Raw genomic sequence first — 19,814 nt, 5'->3', positions numbered from 1 at the left:
ATAAAAAATAAGTTACTTAAGCAAATTAGTAAGCTATTATTTACAAGTCAAGGCACACATAAGACCTCATTGAGACGTCTGTGAATTATCTTTCTGTTCTATTGGTGTTTTTCAGGTATAGAAGACATACAAAATATAGAGAGAGAGAGAGATACAGTCATGGCCAAAAGTATTAACACCCCTGCAATTCTGTCAGATAATACTCAGTTTCTTCCTGAAAATGATTGCAATCACAAATTCTTTGGTATTATCTTCATTTAATTTGTCTTAAATGAAAAAACACAAAAGAGAATGAAGCAAAAAGCAAAACATTGATCATTTCACACAAAACTCCAAAAGTGGGCCAGACAAAAGTATTGGCACCCTCAGCCTAATACTTGGTTGCCCAACCTTTAGCCAAAATAACGGCGAACAACCGCTTCCGATAACCATCAATGAGTTTCATACAATGCTCTGCTGGAATTTTAGATAATTCTTCTTTGGCAAACTGGTACAGGTCCCTGATATTTGAAGGGCGCCTTCTCCAAACTGCCATTTTTAGATCTCTCCACAGGTGTTCTATGGGGTTCAGGTCTGGACTCATTGCTGGCCACCTTAGAAGTCTCCAGTGCTTTCTCTCAAGCCATTTTCTAGTGCTTTTTGAAGTCTGTTTTGGGTCATTGCCTTGCTGGAAGACCCATGACCTCTGAGGGAGACCCAGCTTTCTCACACTGGGCCCTACATTATGCTGCAAAATTTGTTGGTAGTCTTCAGACTTCATAATGCCATGCACACGGTCAAGCAGTCCAGTGCCAGAGGCAGCAAAGCAACCCCAAAACATCAGGGAACCTCCGCCATGTTTGACTGTAGGGACCATGTTCTTTTCTTTGAATGCCTCTCTTTTTCTCCTGTAAACTCTATGTTGATGCCTTTGCCCAAAAATCTCTACTTTTGTCTCATCTGACCAGAGAACATTCTTCCAAAACGTTTTAGGCTTTTTCAGGTAAGTTTTGGCAAACTCCAGCCTGGCTTCATTATGTCTCAGGGTAAGAAGTGGGGTCTTCCTGGGTCTCCTACCATACAGTCCCTTTTCATTCAGACACCGACGGATAGTAGGGGTTGACACTGTTGTACCCTCGGACTGCAGGGCAGCTTTAACTTGTTTGGATGTTAGTCGAGGTTCTTTATCCAACATCCGCACAATCTTGCGTTGAAATCTCTTGTCAATTTTTCTTTTCCGTCCACATCTAGGGAAGTTAGCCACAGTGCCATGGTCTTTAAACTTCTTGATGACACTGCGCACGTTAGACACAGGAACATTCAGGTCTTTGGAGATGGACTTGTAGCCTTGAGATTGGTCATGCTTCCTCACAATTTGGTTTCTCAAGTTCTCAGATAGTTCTTTGATCTTCTTTCTTTTCTCCATGCTCAATGTGGTGCACACAAGGACACAGGACAGAGGTTGAGTCAACTTTAATCCATGTCAACTGGCTGCAAGTGTGATTTAGTTATTGCCAACACCTGTTAGGTGCCACAGGTAAGTTACAGGTGCTGTTAATTACACAAATTAGAGAAGCATCACATGATTTTTCGAAGGGTGCCAATAGTTTTGTCCACCCCCTTTTTTTTGTTTGGTGTGGAATTAAATCCAATTTGGCTTTAGGACAATTCTTTTTGTGTTTTTTCATTTAAGACAAATTAAATGAAGATAATAATACCAAAGAATTTGTGATTGCAATCATTTTCAGGAAGAAACTGAGTATTATCTGACAGAATTGCAGGGGTGTTAATACTTTTGGCCATGACTGTACATATACAGTGGGGCAAAAAAGTATTTAGTCAGTCAGCAATAGTGCAAGTTCCACCACTTAAAAAGATGAGAGGCGTCTGTAATTTACATCATAGGTAGACCTCAACTATGGGAGACAAACTGAGAAAAAATAATCCAGAAAATCACATTGTCTGTTTTTTTAACATTTTATTTGCATATTATGGTGGAAAATAAGTATTTGGTCAGAAACAAAATTTCATCTCAATACTTTGTAATATATCCTTTGTTGGCAATGACAGAGGTCAAACGTTTTCTGTAAGTCTTCACAAGGTTGCCACACACTGTTGTTGGTATGTTGGCCCATTTCTCCATGCAGATCTCCTCTAGAGCAGTGATGTTTTTGGCTTTTCGCTTGGCAACACGGACTTTCAACTCCCTCCAAAGGTTTTCTATAGGGTTGAGATCTGGAGACTGGCTAGGCCACTCCAGGACCTTGAAATGCTTCTTACGAAGCCACTCCTTCGTTGCCCTGGCAGTGTGCTTTGGATCATTGATTTTTACATTGTTTCTCCGCTTATGGTCCTCGAGACTCGCCAGGTTACACTTTATTGAGTCAATATCTTTTTGTAGATTCTCTAGCAAAACTGCGGAAACAGGAGGAGTCGGAGAACTATCCGAAAGGGGGAGATCCATATCCTCAGGCGAATAGTCTTCCATGCTACTGATTGAGGAATATACAGAGGAAGCATACGAGTCACATGTAGGTGAAGAGTAGCTACATTGGGATGATCTCGAGGATGATACGGACGAGGAGGAACCAAGGCTTTCCGCAATGGAAGTCAATGCGTCTCTCACATAGGATTCGGACGCCTTCTCCGTATGTGATGATCTCGTGTTTAATGTGTTGAGAGAGAATATATATTTATCCAATATTAGTGAGCCTTCTTCCATTTTTTTATTAATGATGTCGCAGAAGTTTTTAAGCATATTGTCCATTGCTAGTTCAGTGGGGGGTCCCTCTGCATCTACCGTTCCCTCTGCACCAAAAAAAGGGTATGAAACTTCTGAGGAGGAGCTTCCCTCCCCCTTGTTGTCATAACTGCCATCTCCCTGTTGTGGGGTAGCCTGTGAGTGGCGATTTTCCTGTGGCGCACCCTCCGGTTCAATTGATGCCACCGCAGGACCTGTGGCCTGATGTTTTCCTCTCATCTGGGGTCTGCGCTGCGGTATAAATGTGGGAGCATCAAGTCTTAGTGTGCGTCTTGCAGTTTGACTTGGCACAGTCACTGCAGTAGTTGTCATTTGGGGACTAGGGCAGGGCACAGATTCTGGGGCACCATACTTTAGTGCTCGACTGACAGCCTGCTTCCTTGTATCCCTGGCCGTAGTATCACTGTGTATTGAATGAGTAGTGGGCGGAGTTTCCTCCCTGCCTCTGCTCCCCCTCCCCGCCGGCATGAATGCAGCTGCTGTTATGGTTTTGGACGTTGTGCCGGTCATGGGGGCTGGGGCAGAGGGTTTAGGGGGCTTTATGGGAGGTGTCGCTTGCGGTGAGAACTCACCTGCGGTTCTCCCTGCAGCTGTGGCCGTCTCCTTCTCTCTGGGAGCGTTGCCGCCGCTAGCTGTGGGCGGAGTTATGAGCGGGGCATTATCCCCGCCTCTTCTCCCCGGCCCTCTCATCGCATGTGTTGCCTCTGCTCCGGGTCTGATCTCGGAAGTCGCGCTGGCACTTGAGCGGTGTCCGGAGGGTCCCGGGGGTCCCGCCGTGCAAGTTGCATGTGGCGCGGACTCACCCGATGTCCCCTCCACCATCGGGCTGTGGCTCCGTCCTCCGGGGGTGGCATCGCCGCATATCGCGGGCGGAGTCGTGGGCGGGTCTATGGGCGGGGTCATCTCCCCTCTCTTGCTTCTCGGCCTCGCCAGCTCAGGCGAGGCCGCGGCTTTGGGCCTACCAGTGTCGGTAGCTCCGAATCCTGTGGGGATGCCTGTGGGTCTTGCGGATTTCGGTGCGGGAGTCGCTGTGGACGTGGGGTTGTCCAGGGGTCTTCTTATGGCTGAAAATGGTCCGGAACTTGATAGCACCGATGAGTGCTGCTTCTTGTCTGCAGCCAGGCCACGGCTGCGGTCCATATGTCCCTGTGCTGTTTGTGGCTTCTTCAAAGTCGTTTTCCTCATGTTGTGTCTTGGCCTGTACCACTTCAAATAAAGTTCTGCTCAGTTTCTTTCCAAAATGTATGCAAATTGCCGCTAATAATTAGGGATTTAGCAGGAGCTCCTGTGATACAGGTCTGCTTCCAGTCCCCAGCAAGCCACGCCCCTATTTTTTATTTTTTAACCTGTGACATACGTGGTTGGGCAATATACTATGTAGCTGGCCAATATACTACGTGACTGGCCAATATACTACGTGGCTTTGTGCTGTATACTACGTCTCTGTGCTGTATACTACGTCACTGGGCAATTTACTACGTCACTGGGCAATATACTACGTCACTGGGCAATATACTACGTAACTGGGCAATATACTACGTGCCTGGGCAATATACTACGTGCCTGGGCAATATACTACGTGACTGGACAATATACTACATCACTGGGCAATATACTACGTGTCTGGGCAATATACTACGTCACTGGGCAATATACTACGTAACTGGGCAATATACTACGTGCCTGGGCAATATACTACGTGACTGGACAATATACTACATCACTGGGCAATATACTACGTGGTTGGGCAATATACTACGTGGCTGGGCAGTATACTACGTGGGCTGGGCAATATACTACGTGGCTGTGCAATATACTACGTGGGCTGTGCAATATACTACGTGGGCTGTGCAATATACTACGTGGGCTGTGCAATATACTACGTGGCTGGGCAATATACTACGTGACTGGGCAATATACTATGTGACTGGGCAATATACTACGTCGCTGTGCAATATACTACGTGGCTCTGTTCTGTATACTACGTCACTGGGCAATTTACTACGTCACTGGGCAATATACTACGTCACTGGGCAATATACTACGTCACTGGCCAATATACTACGTGCCTGGGCAATATACTACGTGCCTGGGCAATATACTACGTGCCTGGGCAATATACTACGTGACTGGGCAATATACTACGTCACTGGGCAATATACTACGTGGCTGGGCAATATACTACGTGGCTGGGCTGGGCAATATACTACGTGGCTGGGCAATATACTACGTGGGCTGGGCAATATACTACGTGGCTGGGCAATATACTACGTGGGCTGGGCAATATACTACGTGGCTGGGCAATATACTACGTGGCTGGGTAATATACTACGTGGCTGGGCAATATACTACGTGGGCTGTGCAATACACTACGTGGCTGGGCAATATACTACGTGGGCTGTGCAATACACTACGTGGCTGGGCAATATACTACGTGGCTGGGCTGGGCAATATACTACGTGGGCTCGGCAATATACTACGTGGTTGGGCAATATACTACATGGCTGGGCAATATACTACGTGGCTGGGCTGGGCAATATACTACGTGGCTTGGCAATATACTACGTGGCTGGGCAATATACTACGTGGGCTGTGCAATATACTACGTGGGCTGTGCAATATACTATGTGGGCTGTGCAATATACTACGTGACTGGGCAATATACTACGTCACTGGGCAATATACTACGTGGTTGGGCAATATACTACGTGGCTGGGCAATATACTACGTGGCTGGGCTGGGCAATATACTACGTGGCTGAGCAATATACTACGTGGCTGGGCAATATACTACGTGGGCTGGGCAATATACTACGTGGCTGGGCAATATACTACGTGGCTGGGCAATATACTACGTGGCTGGGCAATATACTACGTGGGCTGTGCAATATACTACGTGGCTGGGTAATATACTACGTGGGCTGTGCAATACACTACGTGGCTGGGCAATATACTATGTGGCTGGGCTGGGCAATATACTACGTGGGCTGGGCAATATACTACGTGGTTGGGCAATATACTACATGGCTGGGCAATATACTACGTGGCTGGGCTGGGCAATATACTACGTGGCTTGGCAATATACTACGTGGCTGGGCAATATACTACGTGGGCTGTGCAATATACTACGTGGGCTGTGCAATATACTACGTGGGCTGTGCAATATACTATGTGGCTGGGCAATATACTACGTGACTGGGCAATATACTACGTGGGCTGTGCAATATACTATGTGGACATGCATATTCTAGAATACCCGATGTGTTAGAATCGAGCCACCATCCAGTGTATATCTATATATATAATTGTCTAAGGGTTTTTCCGTCTGTCTGTCTGTCTGTCTGTCAGACTGTCCTGGAAATCCCGCGTCTCTGATCGGTCGAGGCCGCCAGGCTTCGACCAATCAGAGACCGGCACAGCATCGACGTAGAAATCCCGCGTCTCTGATTGGTCGAGGCCGCCAGGCTTCGAACAATCAGCAACGGGCACAGCGACGATGATGTCATAAAGGACTTGGAAATCCCACGTTTCTGATTCAGGGACGGGCACAGTATCGACGTAGATGTCATAATGGTTGCCATGGCGACGATGATGTCATAAAGGTTGCCTCGACCAATCAGCGATGGGCACAGTCTGCCGCGAATTCTGGAATCATCATTGTCCATATACTACGGGGACATGCATATTCTAGAATACCCGATGCGTTAGAATCGGGCCACAATCTAGTGTATATATATATGTGTATATATATATATATATATATATATATATATATACAGTGGGGCAAAAAAGTATTTAGTCAGTCAGCAATAGTGCAAGTTCCACCACTTAAAAAGATGAGAGGCGTCTGTAATTTACATCATAGGTAGACCTCAACTATGGAAGACAAACTGAGAAAAAAAAATCCAGAAAATCACATTGTCTGTTTTTTTAACAATTTGTTTGCATACTATGGTGGAAAATAAGTATTTGGTCAGAAACAAAATTTCATCTCAATACTTTGTAATATATCCTTTGTTGGCAATGACAGAGGTAAAACGTTTTCTTTAAGTCTTCACAAGGTTGCCACACATTGTTGTTGGTATGTTGGCCCATTCCTCCATGCAGATCTCCTCTAGAGCAGTGATGTTTTTGGCTTTTCGCTTGGCAACACGGACTTTCAACTCCCTCCAAAGGTTTTCTATAGGGTTGAGATCTGGAGACTGGCTAGGCCACTCCAGGACCTTGAAATGCTTCTTACGAAGCCATTCCTTCGTTGCCCTGGCGGTGTGCTTTGGATCATTGTCATGTTGAAAGACCCAGCCACGTTTCATCTTCAATGCCCTTGCTGATGGAAGGAGGTTTGCACTCAAAATCTCACAATACATGGCCCCATTCATTCTTTCATGTACCCGGATCAGTCGTCCTGGCCCCTTTGCAGAGAAACAGCCCCAAAGCATGATGTTTCCACCACCATGCTTTACAGTAGGTATGGTGTTTGATGGATGCAACTCAGTATTCTTTTTCCTCCAAACACGACAAGTTGTGTTTCTACCAAACAGTTCTAGTTTGGTTTCATCAGACCATAGGACATTCTCCCAAAACTCCTCTGGATCATCCAAATGCTCTCTAGCAAACTTCAGACGGGCCCGGACATGTACTGGCTTAAGCAGTGGGACACGTCTGGCACTGCAGGATCTGAGTCCATGGTGGCGTAGTGTGTTACTTATGGTAGGCCTTGTTACATTGGTCCAAGCTCTCTGCAGTTCATTCACTAGGTCCCCCCGCGTGGTTCTGGGATTTTTGCTCACCGTTCTTGTGATCATTCTGACCCCACGGGGTGGGATTTTGCGTGGAGCCCTAGATCGAGGGAGATTATCAGTGGTCTTGTATGTCTTCCATTTTCTAATTATTGCTCCCACTGTTGATTTCTTCACTCCAAGCTGGTTGGCTATTGCAGATTCAGTCTTCCCAGCCTGGTGCAGGGCTACAATTTTGTTTCTGGTGTCCTTTGACAGCTCTTTGGTCTTCACCATAGTGGAGTTTGGAGTCAGACTGTTTGAGGGTGTGCACAGGTGTCTTTTTATACTGATAACAAGTTTAAACAGGTGCCATTACTACAGGTAATGAGTGGAGGAAAGAGGATACTCTTAAAGAAGAAGTTACAGGTCTGTGAGAGCCAGAAATCTTGATTGTTTGTTTCTGACCAAATACTTATTTTCCACCATAATATGCAAATAAATTGTTAAAAAAACAGACAATGTGATTTTCTGGATTTTTTTTCTCTCAGTTTGTCTCCCATAGTTGAGGTCTACCTATGATGTAAATTACAGACGCCTCTCATCTTTTTAAGTGGTGGAACTTGCACTATTGCTGACTGACTAAATACTTTTTTGCCCCACTGTGTATATATATATATATATATATATATATATATATATATATATATATATATATCTCATATATATATATATATCTGTCTAAGGGGTACTTTCATCTGTTTGTCTGTAGCGGAAATCCCGAGTTGTGACCAATCAGCGACGGCCACAGGTCCAGCAGCAAATTCGCCCTTCCCTTCTCCTTTCCAGTCAGTGCCCCCATAGCGGTTTAGCAGTCCGTTAAATGGACTGCGTTACACCGCGGTGTAACGCAGTCTGTTAACACTGCTATTAACCCTGTGTGACCAACTTTTTACTATTGATGCTGCCTATGCAGCATCAATAGTAAAAACATCTAATGTTAAAAATATTTAAAAAAAAAAAAAAAAAAATCATTACATTCTCACCTTCCGGCGCCTTTCCCGCTCCTCGCGACGCTCCGGTCCCAAGAATGCATTGCGGCAATGACCGGACATGACGTAGCAGTCTCGCGAGATGATGACGAGACCGCTACATCATCACATGTTATTGCCGCAATGCATTCTTTGGACCAGAGCGTCGCGAGGAGCATCGCTAAACGCTTGGGCTGGATCCGGGGGCTGCCGGAAGGTGAATATATAACTATTTTTTATTTTAATTCTTTTTTTTAACAGGGATATGGTGCCCACATTCCTATATACTACGTGGCCTGTGTTATATACTATGTGGCCTGTGTTATATACTGTGTGGGCTGTGTTATATACTACTATACATATTCTAGAATACCTGATCCGTTAGAATCGGGCCACCATCTAGTATATATAGAGAGAGAGCTTTTCGCATGTCCATTTTTTTTTTTGCAGACCATGTGACAAGTCTGTTTTTAATCTAAACCATGAATCAAAATTGCCCATACAAGTCTGTAAATATAGCCAGTCTGTGCGTTGTCCATTTTTAACCCCTTCCCGACCTGTGACACAGCGTATGCGTCATGAAAGTCGGTGCCAATCCGACCTGTGACGCATATGCTGTGTCACAGAAAGATCGCGTCCCTGCAGGCCGGGTGAAAGGGTTAACTCCCATTTCACCCGATCTGCAGGGACAGGGGGAGTGGTAGTTTAGCCCAGGGGGGGTGGCTTCACCCCCTCGTGGCTACGATCGCTCTGATTGGCTGTTGAAAGTGAAACTGCCAATCAGAGCGATTTGTAATATTTCACCTAAAAAAATGGTGAAATATTACAATCCAGCCATGGCCGATGCTGCAATATCATCGGCCATGGCTGGAAATACTAATGTGCCCCCACCCCACCCCTCCGATCGCCCCCCCAGCCCCCCGATCGGTGGTCCGCTCCCCTCCGTCCTGTGCTCCGCTCCCCCGTCCTCCTGTCCGCTCCCCCGTGCTCCAATCACACCCCCCCGTGCTCCAATCAAACCCCCCCGCACTCCGATCCCCCCCCGTGCTCCGAACCACCCCCCCTGCACACCGATCCCCCCCCCCTGCACACCGATCCACCCGCCCGCACACCGATCACTCTCCCCCATGCTCCGATCCCTCCCCCCCCGTGCTCCGACGCCCCCCCGTGCCCTGATCTCCCCCCCTGTGCCCTGATCTCCCCCCCTTATACTTACCGATCCTGGCGAGGTCCGTCAGTCTTCTTCCCCGAGCGCCGCCATGTTCCAAAATGGCGGGCGCATGCGCAGTGCGCCCGCCGAATCTGCCAGCCGGCAGATTCGTTCCAATGTGAATTTTGATCACTGTGATATAATCTATCACAGTGGTCAAAATAAAAAAACAGTAAATGACCCCCCCCATTTGTCCCCCATAGATAGGGACAATAATAAAATAAAGAATTTTTTTTTTTTTTCACTAAGGTTGGAGTTAGAACTAGGGTTAGGGTTAGGGTTAGGGGTAGGGTTAGGGTTAGGGGTAGGGGTAGGGTTAGGGGTAGGGTTAGGGGTAGGGTTAGGGTTAGGGGTAGGGTTAGGGTTAGGGGTAGGGGTAGGGTTAGGGGTAGGGTTAGGGTTAGGGTTAGGGTTTCGGTATGTGCACACGTATTCTGGTCCTCTGCGGATTTTTCTGCAGCGGATTTGATAAATCCGCAGTGCTAAACCGCTGCGGATTTATGGCAGATTTACCGCGGTTTTTCTGCGCATTTCACTGCGGTTTTACAACTGCGATTTTCTATTGGAGCAGTTGTAAAACCGCTGTGGAATCCGCAGAAAGAAGTGACATGCTGCGGAATGTAAACCGCTGCGTTTCCGTGCAGTTTTTCCGCAGCATGTGTACAGCGATTTTTGTTTCCCATAGGTTTACATTGAAATGTAAACTCATGGGAAACTGCTGCGGATCCGCAGCGTTTTCCAAAGCGTGTGCACATACCTTTAGAATTAGGCTATGTGCACACGGTGCGGATTTGGCTGCGGATCCGCAGCGGATTGGCCGCTACGGATCCGCAGCAGTGTTCCATCAGGTTTACAGTACCATGTAAACCTATGGAAAACCAAATCCGCTGTGCCCATGGTGCGGAAAATACCGCACGGAAACGCTGCGTTGTATTTTCCGCAGCATGTCAATTCTTTGTGCGGATTCCGCAGCGTTTTACACCTATTCCTCAATAGGAATCCGCAGGTGAAATCCGCAGTAAATCCGCAGGTAAAACGCAGTGCCTTTTACCCGCGGATTTTTCAAAAATGGTGCGGAAAAATCTCACACGAATCCGCAACGTGGGTACATAGCCTTAGGGTTAGGGTTGGGTTGGAATTAGGGTTGTGGTTAGGGTTAGGGGTGTGTTGGGGTTAGGGTTGTGGTTAGGGGTGTGTTGCGGTTAGGGTTGTGGTTAGGGTTACGGCTACAGTTGGGATAAGGGTTAGGGGTGTGTTGGCGTAAGAATTGAGGGGTTTCCACTGTTTAGGCACATCAGGGGGTCTCCAAACGCAACATGGCGCCACCATTGATTCCAGCCAATCTTTTATTCAAAAAGTCAAATGGTGCTCCTTCCCTTCCGAGCCCCGACGTGTGCCCAAACAGTGGTTTACCCCCACATATGGGGTATCAGTGTACTCAGGACAAACTGGGCAACAATTACTGGGGTCCAATTTCTCCTGTTACCCTTGAGAAAATAAAAAATTGCTTGCTAAAACATCATTTTTGAGGAAAGTAAAATGATTTTTTATTTTCACGGCTCTGCGTTGTAAACGTCTGTGAAGCACTTGGGGGTTCAAAGTGCTCACCACATATCTAGATAAGTTCCTTGGGGGGTCTAGTTTCCAAAATGGGGTCACTTGTGGGGGGTTTCTACTGTTTAGGCACACCAGGGGCTCTGCAAACGCAACGTGACGCCCGCAGACCATTCCATCAAAGTCTGCATTTCAAAACGTCACTACTTGACTTCCGAGCCCCGACATGTGCCCAAACAGTGGTTTACCCCCACATATGGGGTATCAGCGTACTCAGGACAAACTGGGCAACAATTACTGGGGTCCAATTTCTCCTGTTACCCTTGAGAAAATAAAAAATTGCTTGCTAAAACATCATTTTTGAGGAAAGAAAAATGATTTTTTATTTTCACGGCTCTGCGTTGTAAACGTCTGTGAAGCACTTGGGGGTTCAAAGTGCTCACCACATATCTAGATAAGTTCCTTGGGGGGTCTAGTTTCCAAAATGGGGTCACTTGTGGGGGGTTTCTACTGTTTAGGCACACCAGGGGCTCTGCAAACGCAACGTGACGCCCGCAGACCATTCCATCAAAGTCTGCATTTCAAAAGTCACTACTTCCCTTCTGAGCCCCGACGTGTGCCCAAACAGTGGTTTACCCCCACATATGGGGTATCAGCGTACTCAGGAGAAACTGGACAACAACTTTTGGGGTCCAATTTCTCCTGTAACCCTTGGGAAAATAAAAAATTCTGGGCTAAAAAATTATTTTTGAGGAAAGAAAACGTATTTATTATTTTCACTGCTCTGTGTTATAAACTTCTGTGAAGCACTTGGGGGTTCAAAGTGCTCACCTCACATCTAGATAAGTTCCTTTCGGGGTCTAGTTTCTAAAATGGGGTCACTTGTGGGGGGGTTTCTACTGTTTAGCCACATCAGGGGCTCTGCAAACGCAACGTAACGCCCGCAGAGCATTCCATCAAAGTCTGCATTTCAAAATGTCACTACTTGACTTCCGAGCCCCGACATGTGCCCAAACTGTGGTTTACCCCCACATATGGGGTATCAGCGTACTCAGGAGAAACTGTACAACAACTTTTGGGGTCAAATTTCTCCTGTTACCCTTGGGAAAATAATAAATTGCAGGCTAAAAAATCATTTTAGAGAAAATAAAATTTTTATTTTATTTTCATGGCTCTGCGTTATAAACTTCTGTGAAGCACTTGGAAGTTCAAAGTCCTCACCACACATCTAGATTAGTTCCTTTGGGGGTCTAGTTTCCAAAATGGGGTCATATGTGGGGGATCTCCAATGTTTAGGCACACAGGGGCTCTCCAAACGTGACATGGTGTCCGCTAATGATTGGAGCTAATTTTCCATTTAAAAAGCCAATTGGCGTGCCTTCCCTTCCGAGCCCTGCCGTGCGCCCAAACAGTGGTTTACCCCCACATATGGGGTATCAGCGTACTCAGGACAAACTGGACAACAACATTTGCGGTCCAATTTCTCCTATTACCCTTGGCAAAATAGGAAATTCCAGGCTAAAAATCATTTTTGAGGAAAGAAAAATTATTTTTTATTTTCATGGCTCTGCATTATAAACTTCTGTGAAGCACCTGGGGGTTTAAAGTGCTCAATATGCATCTAGATAAGTTCCTTGGGGGGTCTAGTTTCCAAAATGGGGTCACTTGTGGGGGAGCTCCAATGCATAGGCACACAGGGGCTCTCTAAACGCGACATGGTGTCCGCTAACAATTGGAGCTAATTTTCCATTCAAAAAGTCAAATGGCGCGCCTTCCCTTCCGAGCCCTGCCGTGTGCCCAAACAGTGGTTTACCCCCACATATGAGGTATCGGCGTACTCGGGAGAAATTGCCCAACAAATTTTAGGATTCATTTTATCCTATTGCCCATGTGAAAATGAAAAACTGAGGCGAAAAGAATTTTTTTGTGAAAAAAAAAGTACTTTTTCATTTTTACAGATCAATTTGTGAAGCACCTGAGGGTTTAAAGTGCTCAATATGCATCTAGATAAGTTCCTTGGGGGGTCTAGTTTCCAAAATGGGGTTATTTGTGGGGGAGCTCCAATGTTTAGGCACACGGGGGCTCTCCAAACACGACATGGTGTCCGCTAACAATGGAGATAATTTTTCATTCAAAGAGTCAAATGGCGCTCCTTCCCTTCCGAACCTTACCATGTGCCCAAACAGTGGTTTACCTCCACATGTGAGGTATCGGTGTACTCATGAGAAATTGCCCAACAAATTTTAGGATCCATTTTATCCTGTTGCCCATGTGAAAATGAAAAAAATTGAGGCTAAAAGAATTTTTTTGTGAAAAAAAAGTACTTTTTCATTTTTACGGATCAATTTGTGAAGCCCCCGGGGGTTCAAAGTTCTCACTATGCATCTAGATAAGTTCCTTGGGGCGTCTAGTTTCCAAAATGGGGTCACGTGTGGGGGAGCTCCAATTTTTAGGCACACGGGGGCTCTCCAAACGTGACATGGTGTCCGCTAAAGAGTGGAGCCAATTTTTCATTCAAAAAGTCAAATGGCGCTCCTTCCCTTCCAAGCCCTGCCGTGCGCCCAAACAGTGGTTTACCCCCACATATGAGGTATCAGCGTACTCAGGACAAATTGGACAACAACTTTCGTGGTTCAGTTTCTCCTTGTACCATTGGGAAAATAAAAAAAATGTTGCTAAAAGATAATTTTTGTGACTAAAAAGTTAAATGTTCATTTTTTCCTTCCATGTTGCTTCTGCTGCTGTGAAGCACCTGAAGGGTTAAAAAACTTCTTGAATGTGGTTTTGAGCACCTTGAGGGGTGCATTTTTTAGAATGGTGTCACTTTTGGGTATTTTCATCCATATAGACCCCTCAAACTGACTTCAAATGTGAGGTGGTCCCTAAAAAAAATGGTTTTGTAAATTTCGTTGTAAAAATGAGAAATCGCTGGTCAAATTTTAACTCTTATAACTTCCTAGCAAAAAAAAATGTTGTTTCCAAAATTGTGCTGGTGTAAAGTAGACATGTGGGAAATGTTATTTATTAACTATTTTGTGTCACATAACTCTCTGGTTTAACAGAATAAAAATTCAAAATGTGAAAATTGCGAAATTTTCAAAATTTTCGCCAAATTTCCGTTTTTATCACAAATAAACGCAGAATTTATTGACCTAAATTTACCACTAACATGAAGCCCAATATGTCACGAAAAAACAATCTCAGAACCGCTAGGATCCGTTGAAGCGTTCCTGAGTTATTACCTCATAAAGGGACACTGGTCAGAATTGCAAAAAACGGCCAGGTCATTAAGGTCAAAATAGGCTGGGTCATGAAGGGGTTAACATTGCAATGGGTAGGAGAAATTTTTCATTTTTTTTTTTTTTTTTTTTAATTCGAAAACGTCTGATGAAACATCAATAGTACAATTGTTGTTTTTTTAGCATATCAAGCAAATTACTAACTTCTGAATGAGGCCCAATGTACTTTGTAGAGCTATACGGCACTCCTCGATTCGGAGATGAGGTGCTCAAGTAGGGTTCCAACACATAGCCAAGTAAGGGACTTGACACTCAAAATGTAGTTGAAGGAAATAAATGGCGCCATTCCTCAGCGACACAGGTCACAATTAACACTGCGCTGCAACCTGGCAAAAAAATAAGAAAAATCCAACAAGTCAATGAGTTCTGATGAAGGTGGCTGATGCTGTAGCCATTTCCTATTTTTACCTTTTATTTCCTAGGACGTTTGTCTTTTGTTAAACTAGTCATTATTTATTTTCTTAATCTTAGATCGACATTTTTGAAGGATCAATTCGGGGAATGGACATCATCAGGTGGATGGAGAGATATCTCAGTGATGTAAGTATGTCCCTATTAACAATGGTGCAAATTGAAGTTTGTAGGCCCCAAAACAAAAGCCAACAGTGTCCCAACTATTGTGGTTCTTTAATAGTATTAGTCCTTTCATATAGGCTGATTGGACCTTTTGGACCACCCTAAAGGTACCGTCACATTAAGCGACGCTGCAGCGATATAGGCAACGATGCCGATCGCTGCAGCGTCGCTGTTTCGTCTCTGTGTGGTCGCTGGAGAGCTGTCACACAGACAGCTCTCCAGCGACCAACGATGCCGAAGTCCCCTGGTAACCAGGGTAAACATCGGGTTACTAAGCGCAGGGCCGCGCTTAGTAACCCGATGTTTACCCTGGTTACCATTGTAAATGTAAAAAAACCAAACACTACATACTTACATTCCGGTGTCTGTCCCCCGGCCTCTGCTTCCCTGCACTGTCTCAGCGCCGGCTGGCCGTAAAGCAGAGCGGTGACGTCACCGCTGTGCTTTACGGCCGGCCGGCGCTCACAGTCAGTGCGGGAAGCTGACGGCGAGGGGACAGACACCGAAATGTAAGTATGTAGTGTTTGGGGTTTTTTTACATTTACAATGGTAACCAGGGTAAACATCGGGTTACTAAGCGCGGCCCTGCGCTTAGTAACCCGATGTTTACCCTGGTTACCAGTGAAGACATCGCTGAATCGGCGTCACACACGCCGATTCAGCTATGTCTGCGGGAGATCCAGCGACGAAATAAAGTTCTGGCCTTTCTGCTCCGACCAACGATGTCACAGCAAGATCCAGATCGCTGCTGCGTGTCAAACACAACGATATCGCTATCCAGGACGCTGCAACGTCACGGATCGCTAGCGATATCGTTGTTAAGTCGCTCAGTGTGAAGGTACCTTAACTCCAGGGGCTAGTTGCGACTGCTATTCCTACACTCACTATAATTACACCCCTGCCTCTTAATTAATGGAGCAGCAGCCAGTGCTGGAATACCTCTATTAGCGTATTTAGGCATATAGCCAGCCCATCAACCAGCTACAGAGGAAATTATTAATATTTCTCACTATTTGTATGCTACACATTACAGTTCAAAATATCTGTTCTTAAAGGGAGTGTGTTCCCTTGGTACAGCCAAATAGTTCTTTGCACCTTTCCACCTACTGCATTCTGTTTACATCTATTTCCATGAAGGGAATGGTTACTGAATGACTCTTGTATGACATCTGAATGCGACTAGGCATGAATTTAATTGTTTTGTATTTTATATTAATTATTTATTGTATCTAGTTTTTGTTTCTAATTTAACATTAAAGATCTATTCTCATCTCCAAGATCCTAGCCTAATATGTAGTATGTATAATAATATTAGCAAGCACCTCCAATTAAAAATGTAGTATAATTCTTCTGATTAGCTATGTCGCTTATCACCATGTGCAGGGCATTGCAGTAGCTTAGGTATCCATGGTTATGACCACTATGAGCTAAATAACTAACTAACTCACTATATAAGTGATCATAACCATGGATACCTAAGCTACTGCAATTCCCTACATGATGTCAGCGACATAGCAAATTAGAAGTACTATACATTTCTAATTGGAGGAATTTGATAATATTATTAATATTACACCTACTACATATTGGGATAGGATCTTGGAGATGGGAATACCCCTTTAAATATTTTCTGATGATCCATTTTAAGAAAAGACTGATTAAAATTACTGTAATTTTATATTGTCATATAATTATAATAAGTCATAAAATGCAATATTGAAATGCAATATTGAAATGTTTAGTACTTGGGCAAGGACAACACACATTTGTTATACTTTATCCAGAAGAAACATCATCTGTGTGTGCGCATGTTAGTGGAGCCCATCTTACATATATTTTGTCCAATTTTTGTAATTCAATAGACAAATGTGATGATCATCATAGCAATCAGCCCACAGTACAAAAAGGACGTTGAAATGGACTTGATTCACGTTAGTGATGATCATGGCTTACACACGCGATACATCCACAGACTGGTGAGTTACAAACAATCGCCTTCATATGTTCACAAGCAAGTTTAGCATTTTTTAATCCGTTAATGTCATACAGTTTTTTTTCCCTGCATTATTTCTGCAGATGCTAGCAGCTGTATTCAAAATATAGTGGCATGTAAAAGTTTGGGTACCCTAGGTCAAAATTACTGTTCCTGTGAACATTTTAAGCAACTTGAAGATGAAATGATCTCTAAAAGGCCTAAAGTTAAAGATGACATATTTCCTTTGTTTTTTTGGGGCATTTTAAAAATTGCAAAAAGGAAAATGGGACAGTGCAGAAGATTGGTCATCCTTGCAGATTTGTTTGCTCAGATAACTTTGACCAATGTTTCAGACGTTAATTAGCCTGTCAGGATTATGGCTTGTACACTATGATCATTAGGAAAGGCTAGATGTGCAAAGTTCCCAGCTTTATAAAACCCTAGCCTCATCTAACCTTGTGCCAAAAAATAGCAGCCATGAGTTCTTCTAAGCAGTTGGCTGGCACTCTGAAAATGAAAATTGTGAAGGCACACAAAGCAGGAGAAGGCTATAAGAAGATATAGTAACATAGTAACATAGTTAGTAAGGCCGAAAAAAGACATTTGTCCATCCAGTTCAGCCTATATTCCATCATAATAAATCCCCAGATCTACGTCCTTCTACAGAACCTAATTGTATGATACAATATTGTTCTGCTCCAGGAAGACATCCAGGCCTCTCTTGAACCCCTCGACTGAGTTCGCCATCACCACCTCCTAAGGCAAGCAATTCCAGATTCTCACTGCCCTAACAGTAAAGAATCCTCTTCTATGTTGGTGGAAAAACCTTCTCTCCTCCAGACGCAAAGAATGCCCCCTTGTGCCCGTCACCTTCCTTGGTATAAACAGATCCTCAGCGAGATATTTGTATTGTCCCCTTATATACTTATACATAGTTATTAGATCGCCCCTCAGTCGTCTTTTTTCTAGACTAAATAATCCTAATTTCGCTAATCTATCTGGGTATTGTAGTTCTCCCATCCCCTTTATTAATTTTGTTGCCCTCCTTTGTACTCTCTCCAGTTCCATTATATCCTTCCTGAGCACCGGTGCCCAAAACTGATAGCAAAGCTGTTTTAAGTTTCCTCAGTTCGAAATGTAATTAAGAAATGGCAGTTAACAGGAATAGTGGAGGTCAAGATAAAGTCTGGAACACCAAGCAAAATTTCAGTGTGAACGGCTCGTAGCATTGCTATAGAGGCAAACCAGAACCCCCGCTTGCCTGCAAAAGACTTAGCAGACTAGATTTTTGGTACATTGTTCTACTGTTCAGAGAGTCCATGCACAAATATGGCATTCATGGAAGAGTCCTCAGAGGAAAACCTTTCCTGCGTCCTCAGGATAAAATTCAGCGTCAAAAGTATGAAAAAGAACATCTAAACATGCCTGACACATTTTGGATGCATTTTGAAAAAAAGTCCTGTTGACCGATGAGGTTGAAATAACTTTGGACACAATGATCAAAGGTATATGTGGAGAAAAAAGGGCACAGAATTTCAGGAAAAGAACATCTCACCAATCATTAAGCATGAGGGTGGATCTATAATGCTTTGGGGTTGTGTTACAGCCAATGGCACAGAGAACATTTCACGGGAAAAGGTACGAATGGATTCAATGAAATTTCAACAAATTCTTGACATAACACCATCTGTTAAAAAAAAAAAAGCTGAAAGCTGAAAAGAGGATGCCTTCTACAAATGGATAATGATCTAAACACACGTCAAAATCCAAATTGGACTACCTCAAAAGGCACAAGCTAAAGGTTTTACAATGGCCCACACAGTCCATTGATGTGAACATCATTGAAAATCTGTGGCTAGACCTCTAAATAGCAGTACATGCAAGAATACCCAGGAATGTCACAGAACTGGAAGAATAGATGAAAATCCCTCAAACAAGAATTGAGACTCTTGGCTGGCTATAAAAAGCATTTACAAGCTGTGATAATTTCAAAAGGAGGTGCTAGTAGGTTCCTACAAGTGCTTATCACAAAATTAGAATATCATCAAAAAGTTAATTTATTTTATTCAACACAAAAAGTGAATCTCCTATTTTATAAAGTCATTACAAACAGAGTGATGTATTTCAAGTGTTTATTTGTTAAGGTTGATGATTATGGCTTACAGGCAATGAAAACCCAAGAGTCATTATCTCAGTAAATTAGAATAATTAACAAAAAACACCTGCAAAGGCTTCCTAAGCATTTAAAAAGGTCCCTTACTCTGTTTCAGTAGGCTCCTGTTATGATAAGGTAATTCAGTACCACAATGGACATAGAGGTCAGAGCACATACAGTGACCTGACAATAACCCAAAAACATTGAACGAGCTCTGAGACGTGGGAACTCTGCTGACCGCAATCCCTAATCCTCTCCAACCACACTAGAGGCAGCCGTGGATTGCACCTAACGCTCCCTATGCAACTCGGCACAGCCTGAGAAACTAGCTAGCCTGAAGATAGAAAATAAGCCTACCTTGCCTCAGAGAAATACCCCAAAGGAAAAGGCAGCCCCCACATATAATGACTGTGAGTTAAGATGAAAAGACAAACGTAGAGATGAAATAGATTTAGCAAAGTGAGGCCCGACTTTCTGAACAGAGCGAGGATAGGAAAGGTAACTTTGCGGTCAACACAAAACCCTACAAAAACCACGCAAAGGGGCAAAAAGACCCT

At 44.2% G+C, this 19,814-nt stretch overlaps 1 protein-coding gene across 1 annotated transcript in view; it reads left to right on the top strand.

Moving 5' to 3' along the window:
• Window positions 1-19,814, top strand: part of TRAF3IP2 (TRAF3 interacting protein 2) — a 63,666-nt gene that overhangs the window by 31,149 nt on the left and 12,703 nt on the right. Inside the window, exons 6-7 of the mRNA XM_069726146.1 lie at window positions 15,023-15,091; window positions 16,990-17,103. Of these exons, the coding sequence (XP_069582247.1) occupies window positions 15,023-15,091; window positions 16,990-17,103 (183 nt within the window). The remainder of the gene's footprint in view (window positions 1-15,022; window positions 15,092-16,989; window positions 17,104-19,814) is intronic.

Source organism: Ranitomeya imitator, chromosome 5, assembly GCF_032444005.1.
Source record: "Ranitomeya imitator isolate aRanImi1 chromosome 5, aRanImi1.pri, whole genome shotgun sequence".
In the NCBI taxonomy this organism is placed as follows: Eukaryota; Metazoa; Chordata; class Amphibia; order Anura; family Dendrobatidae; genus Ranitomeya; species Ranitomeya imitator.
Note: the sequence above shows the minus strand (reverse complement) of the source record. Positions and strands in the feature narration are given on the sequence as shown.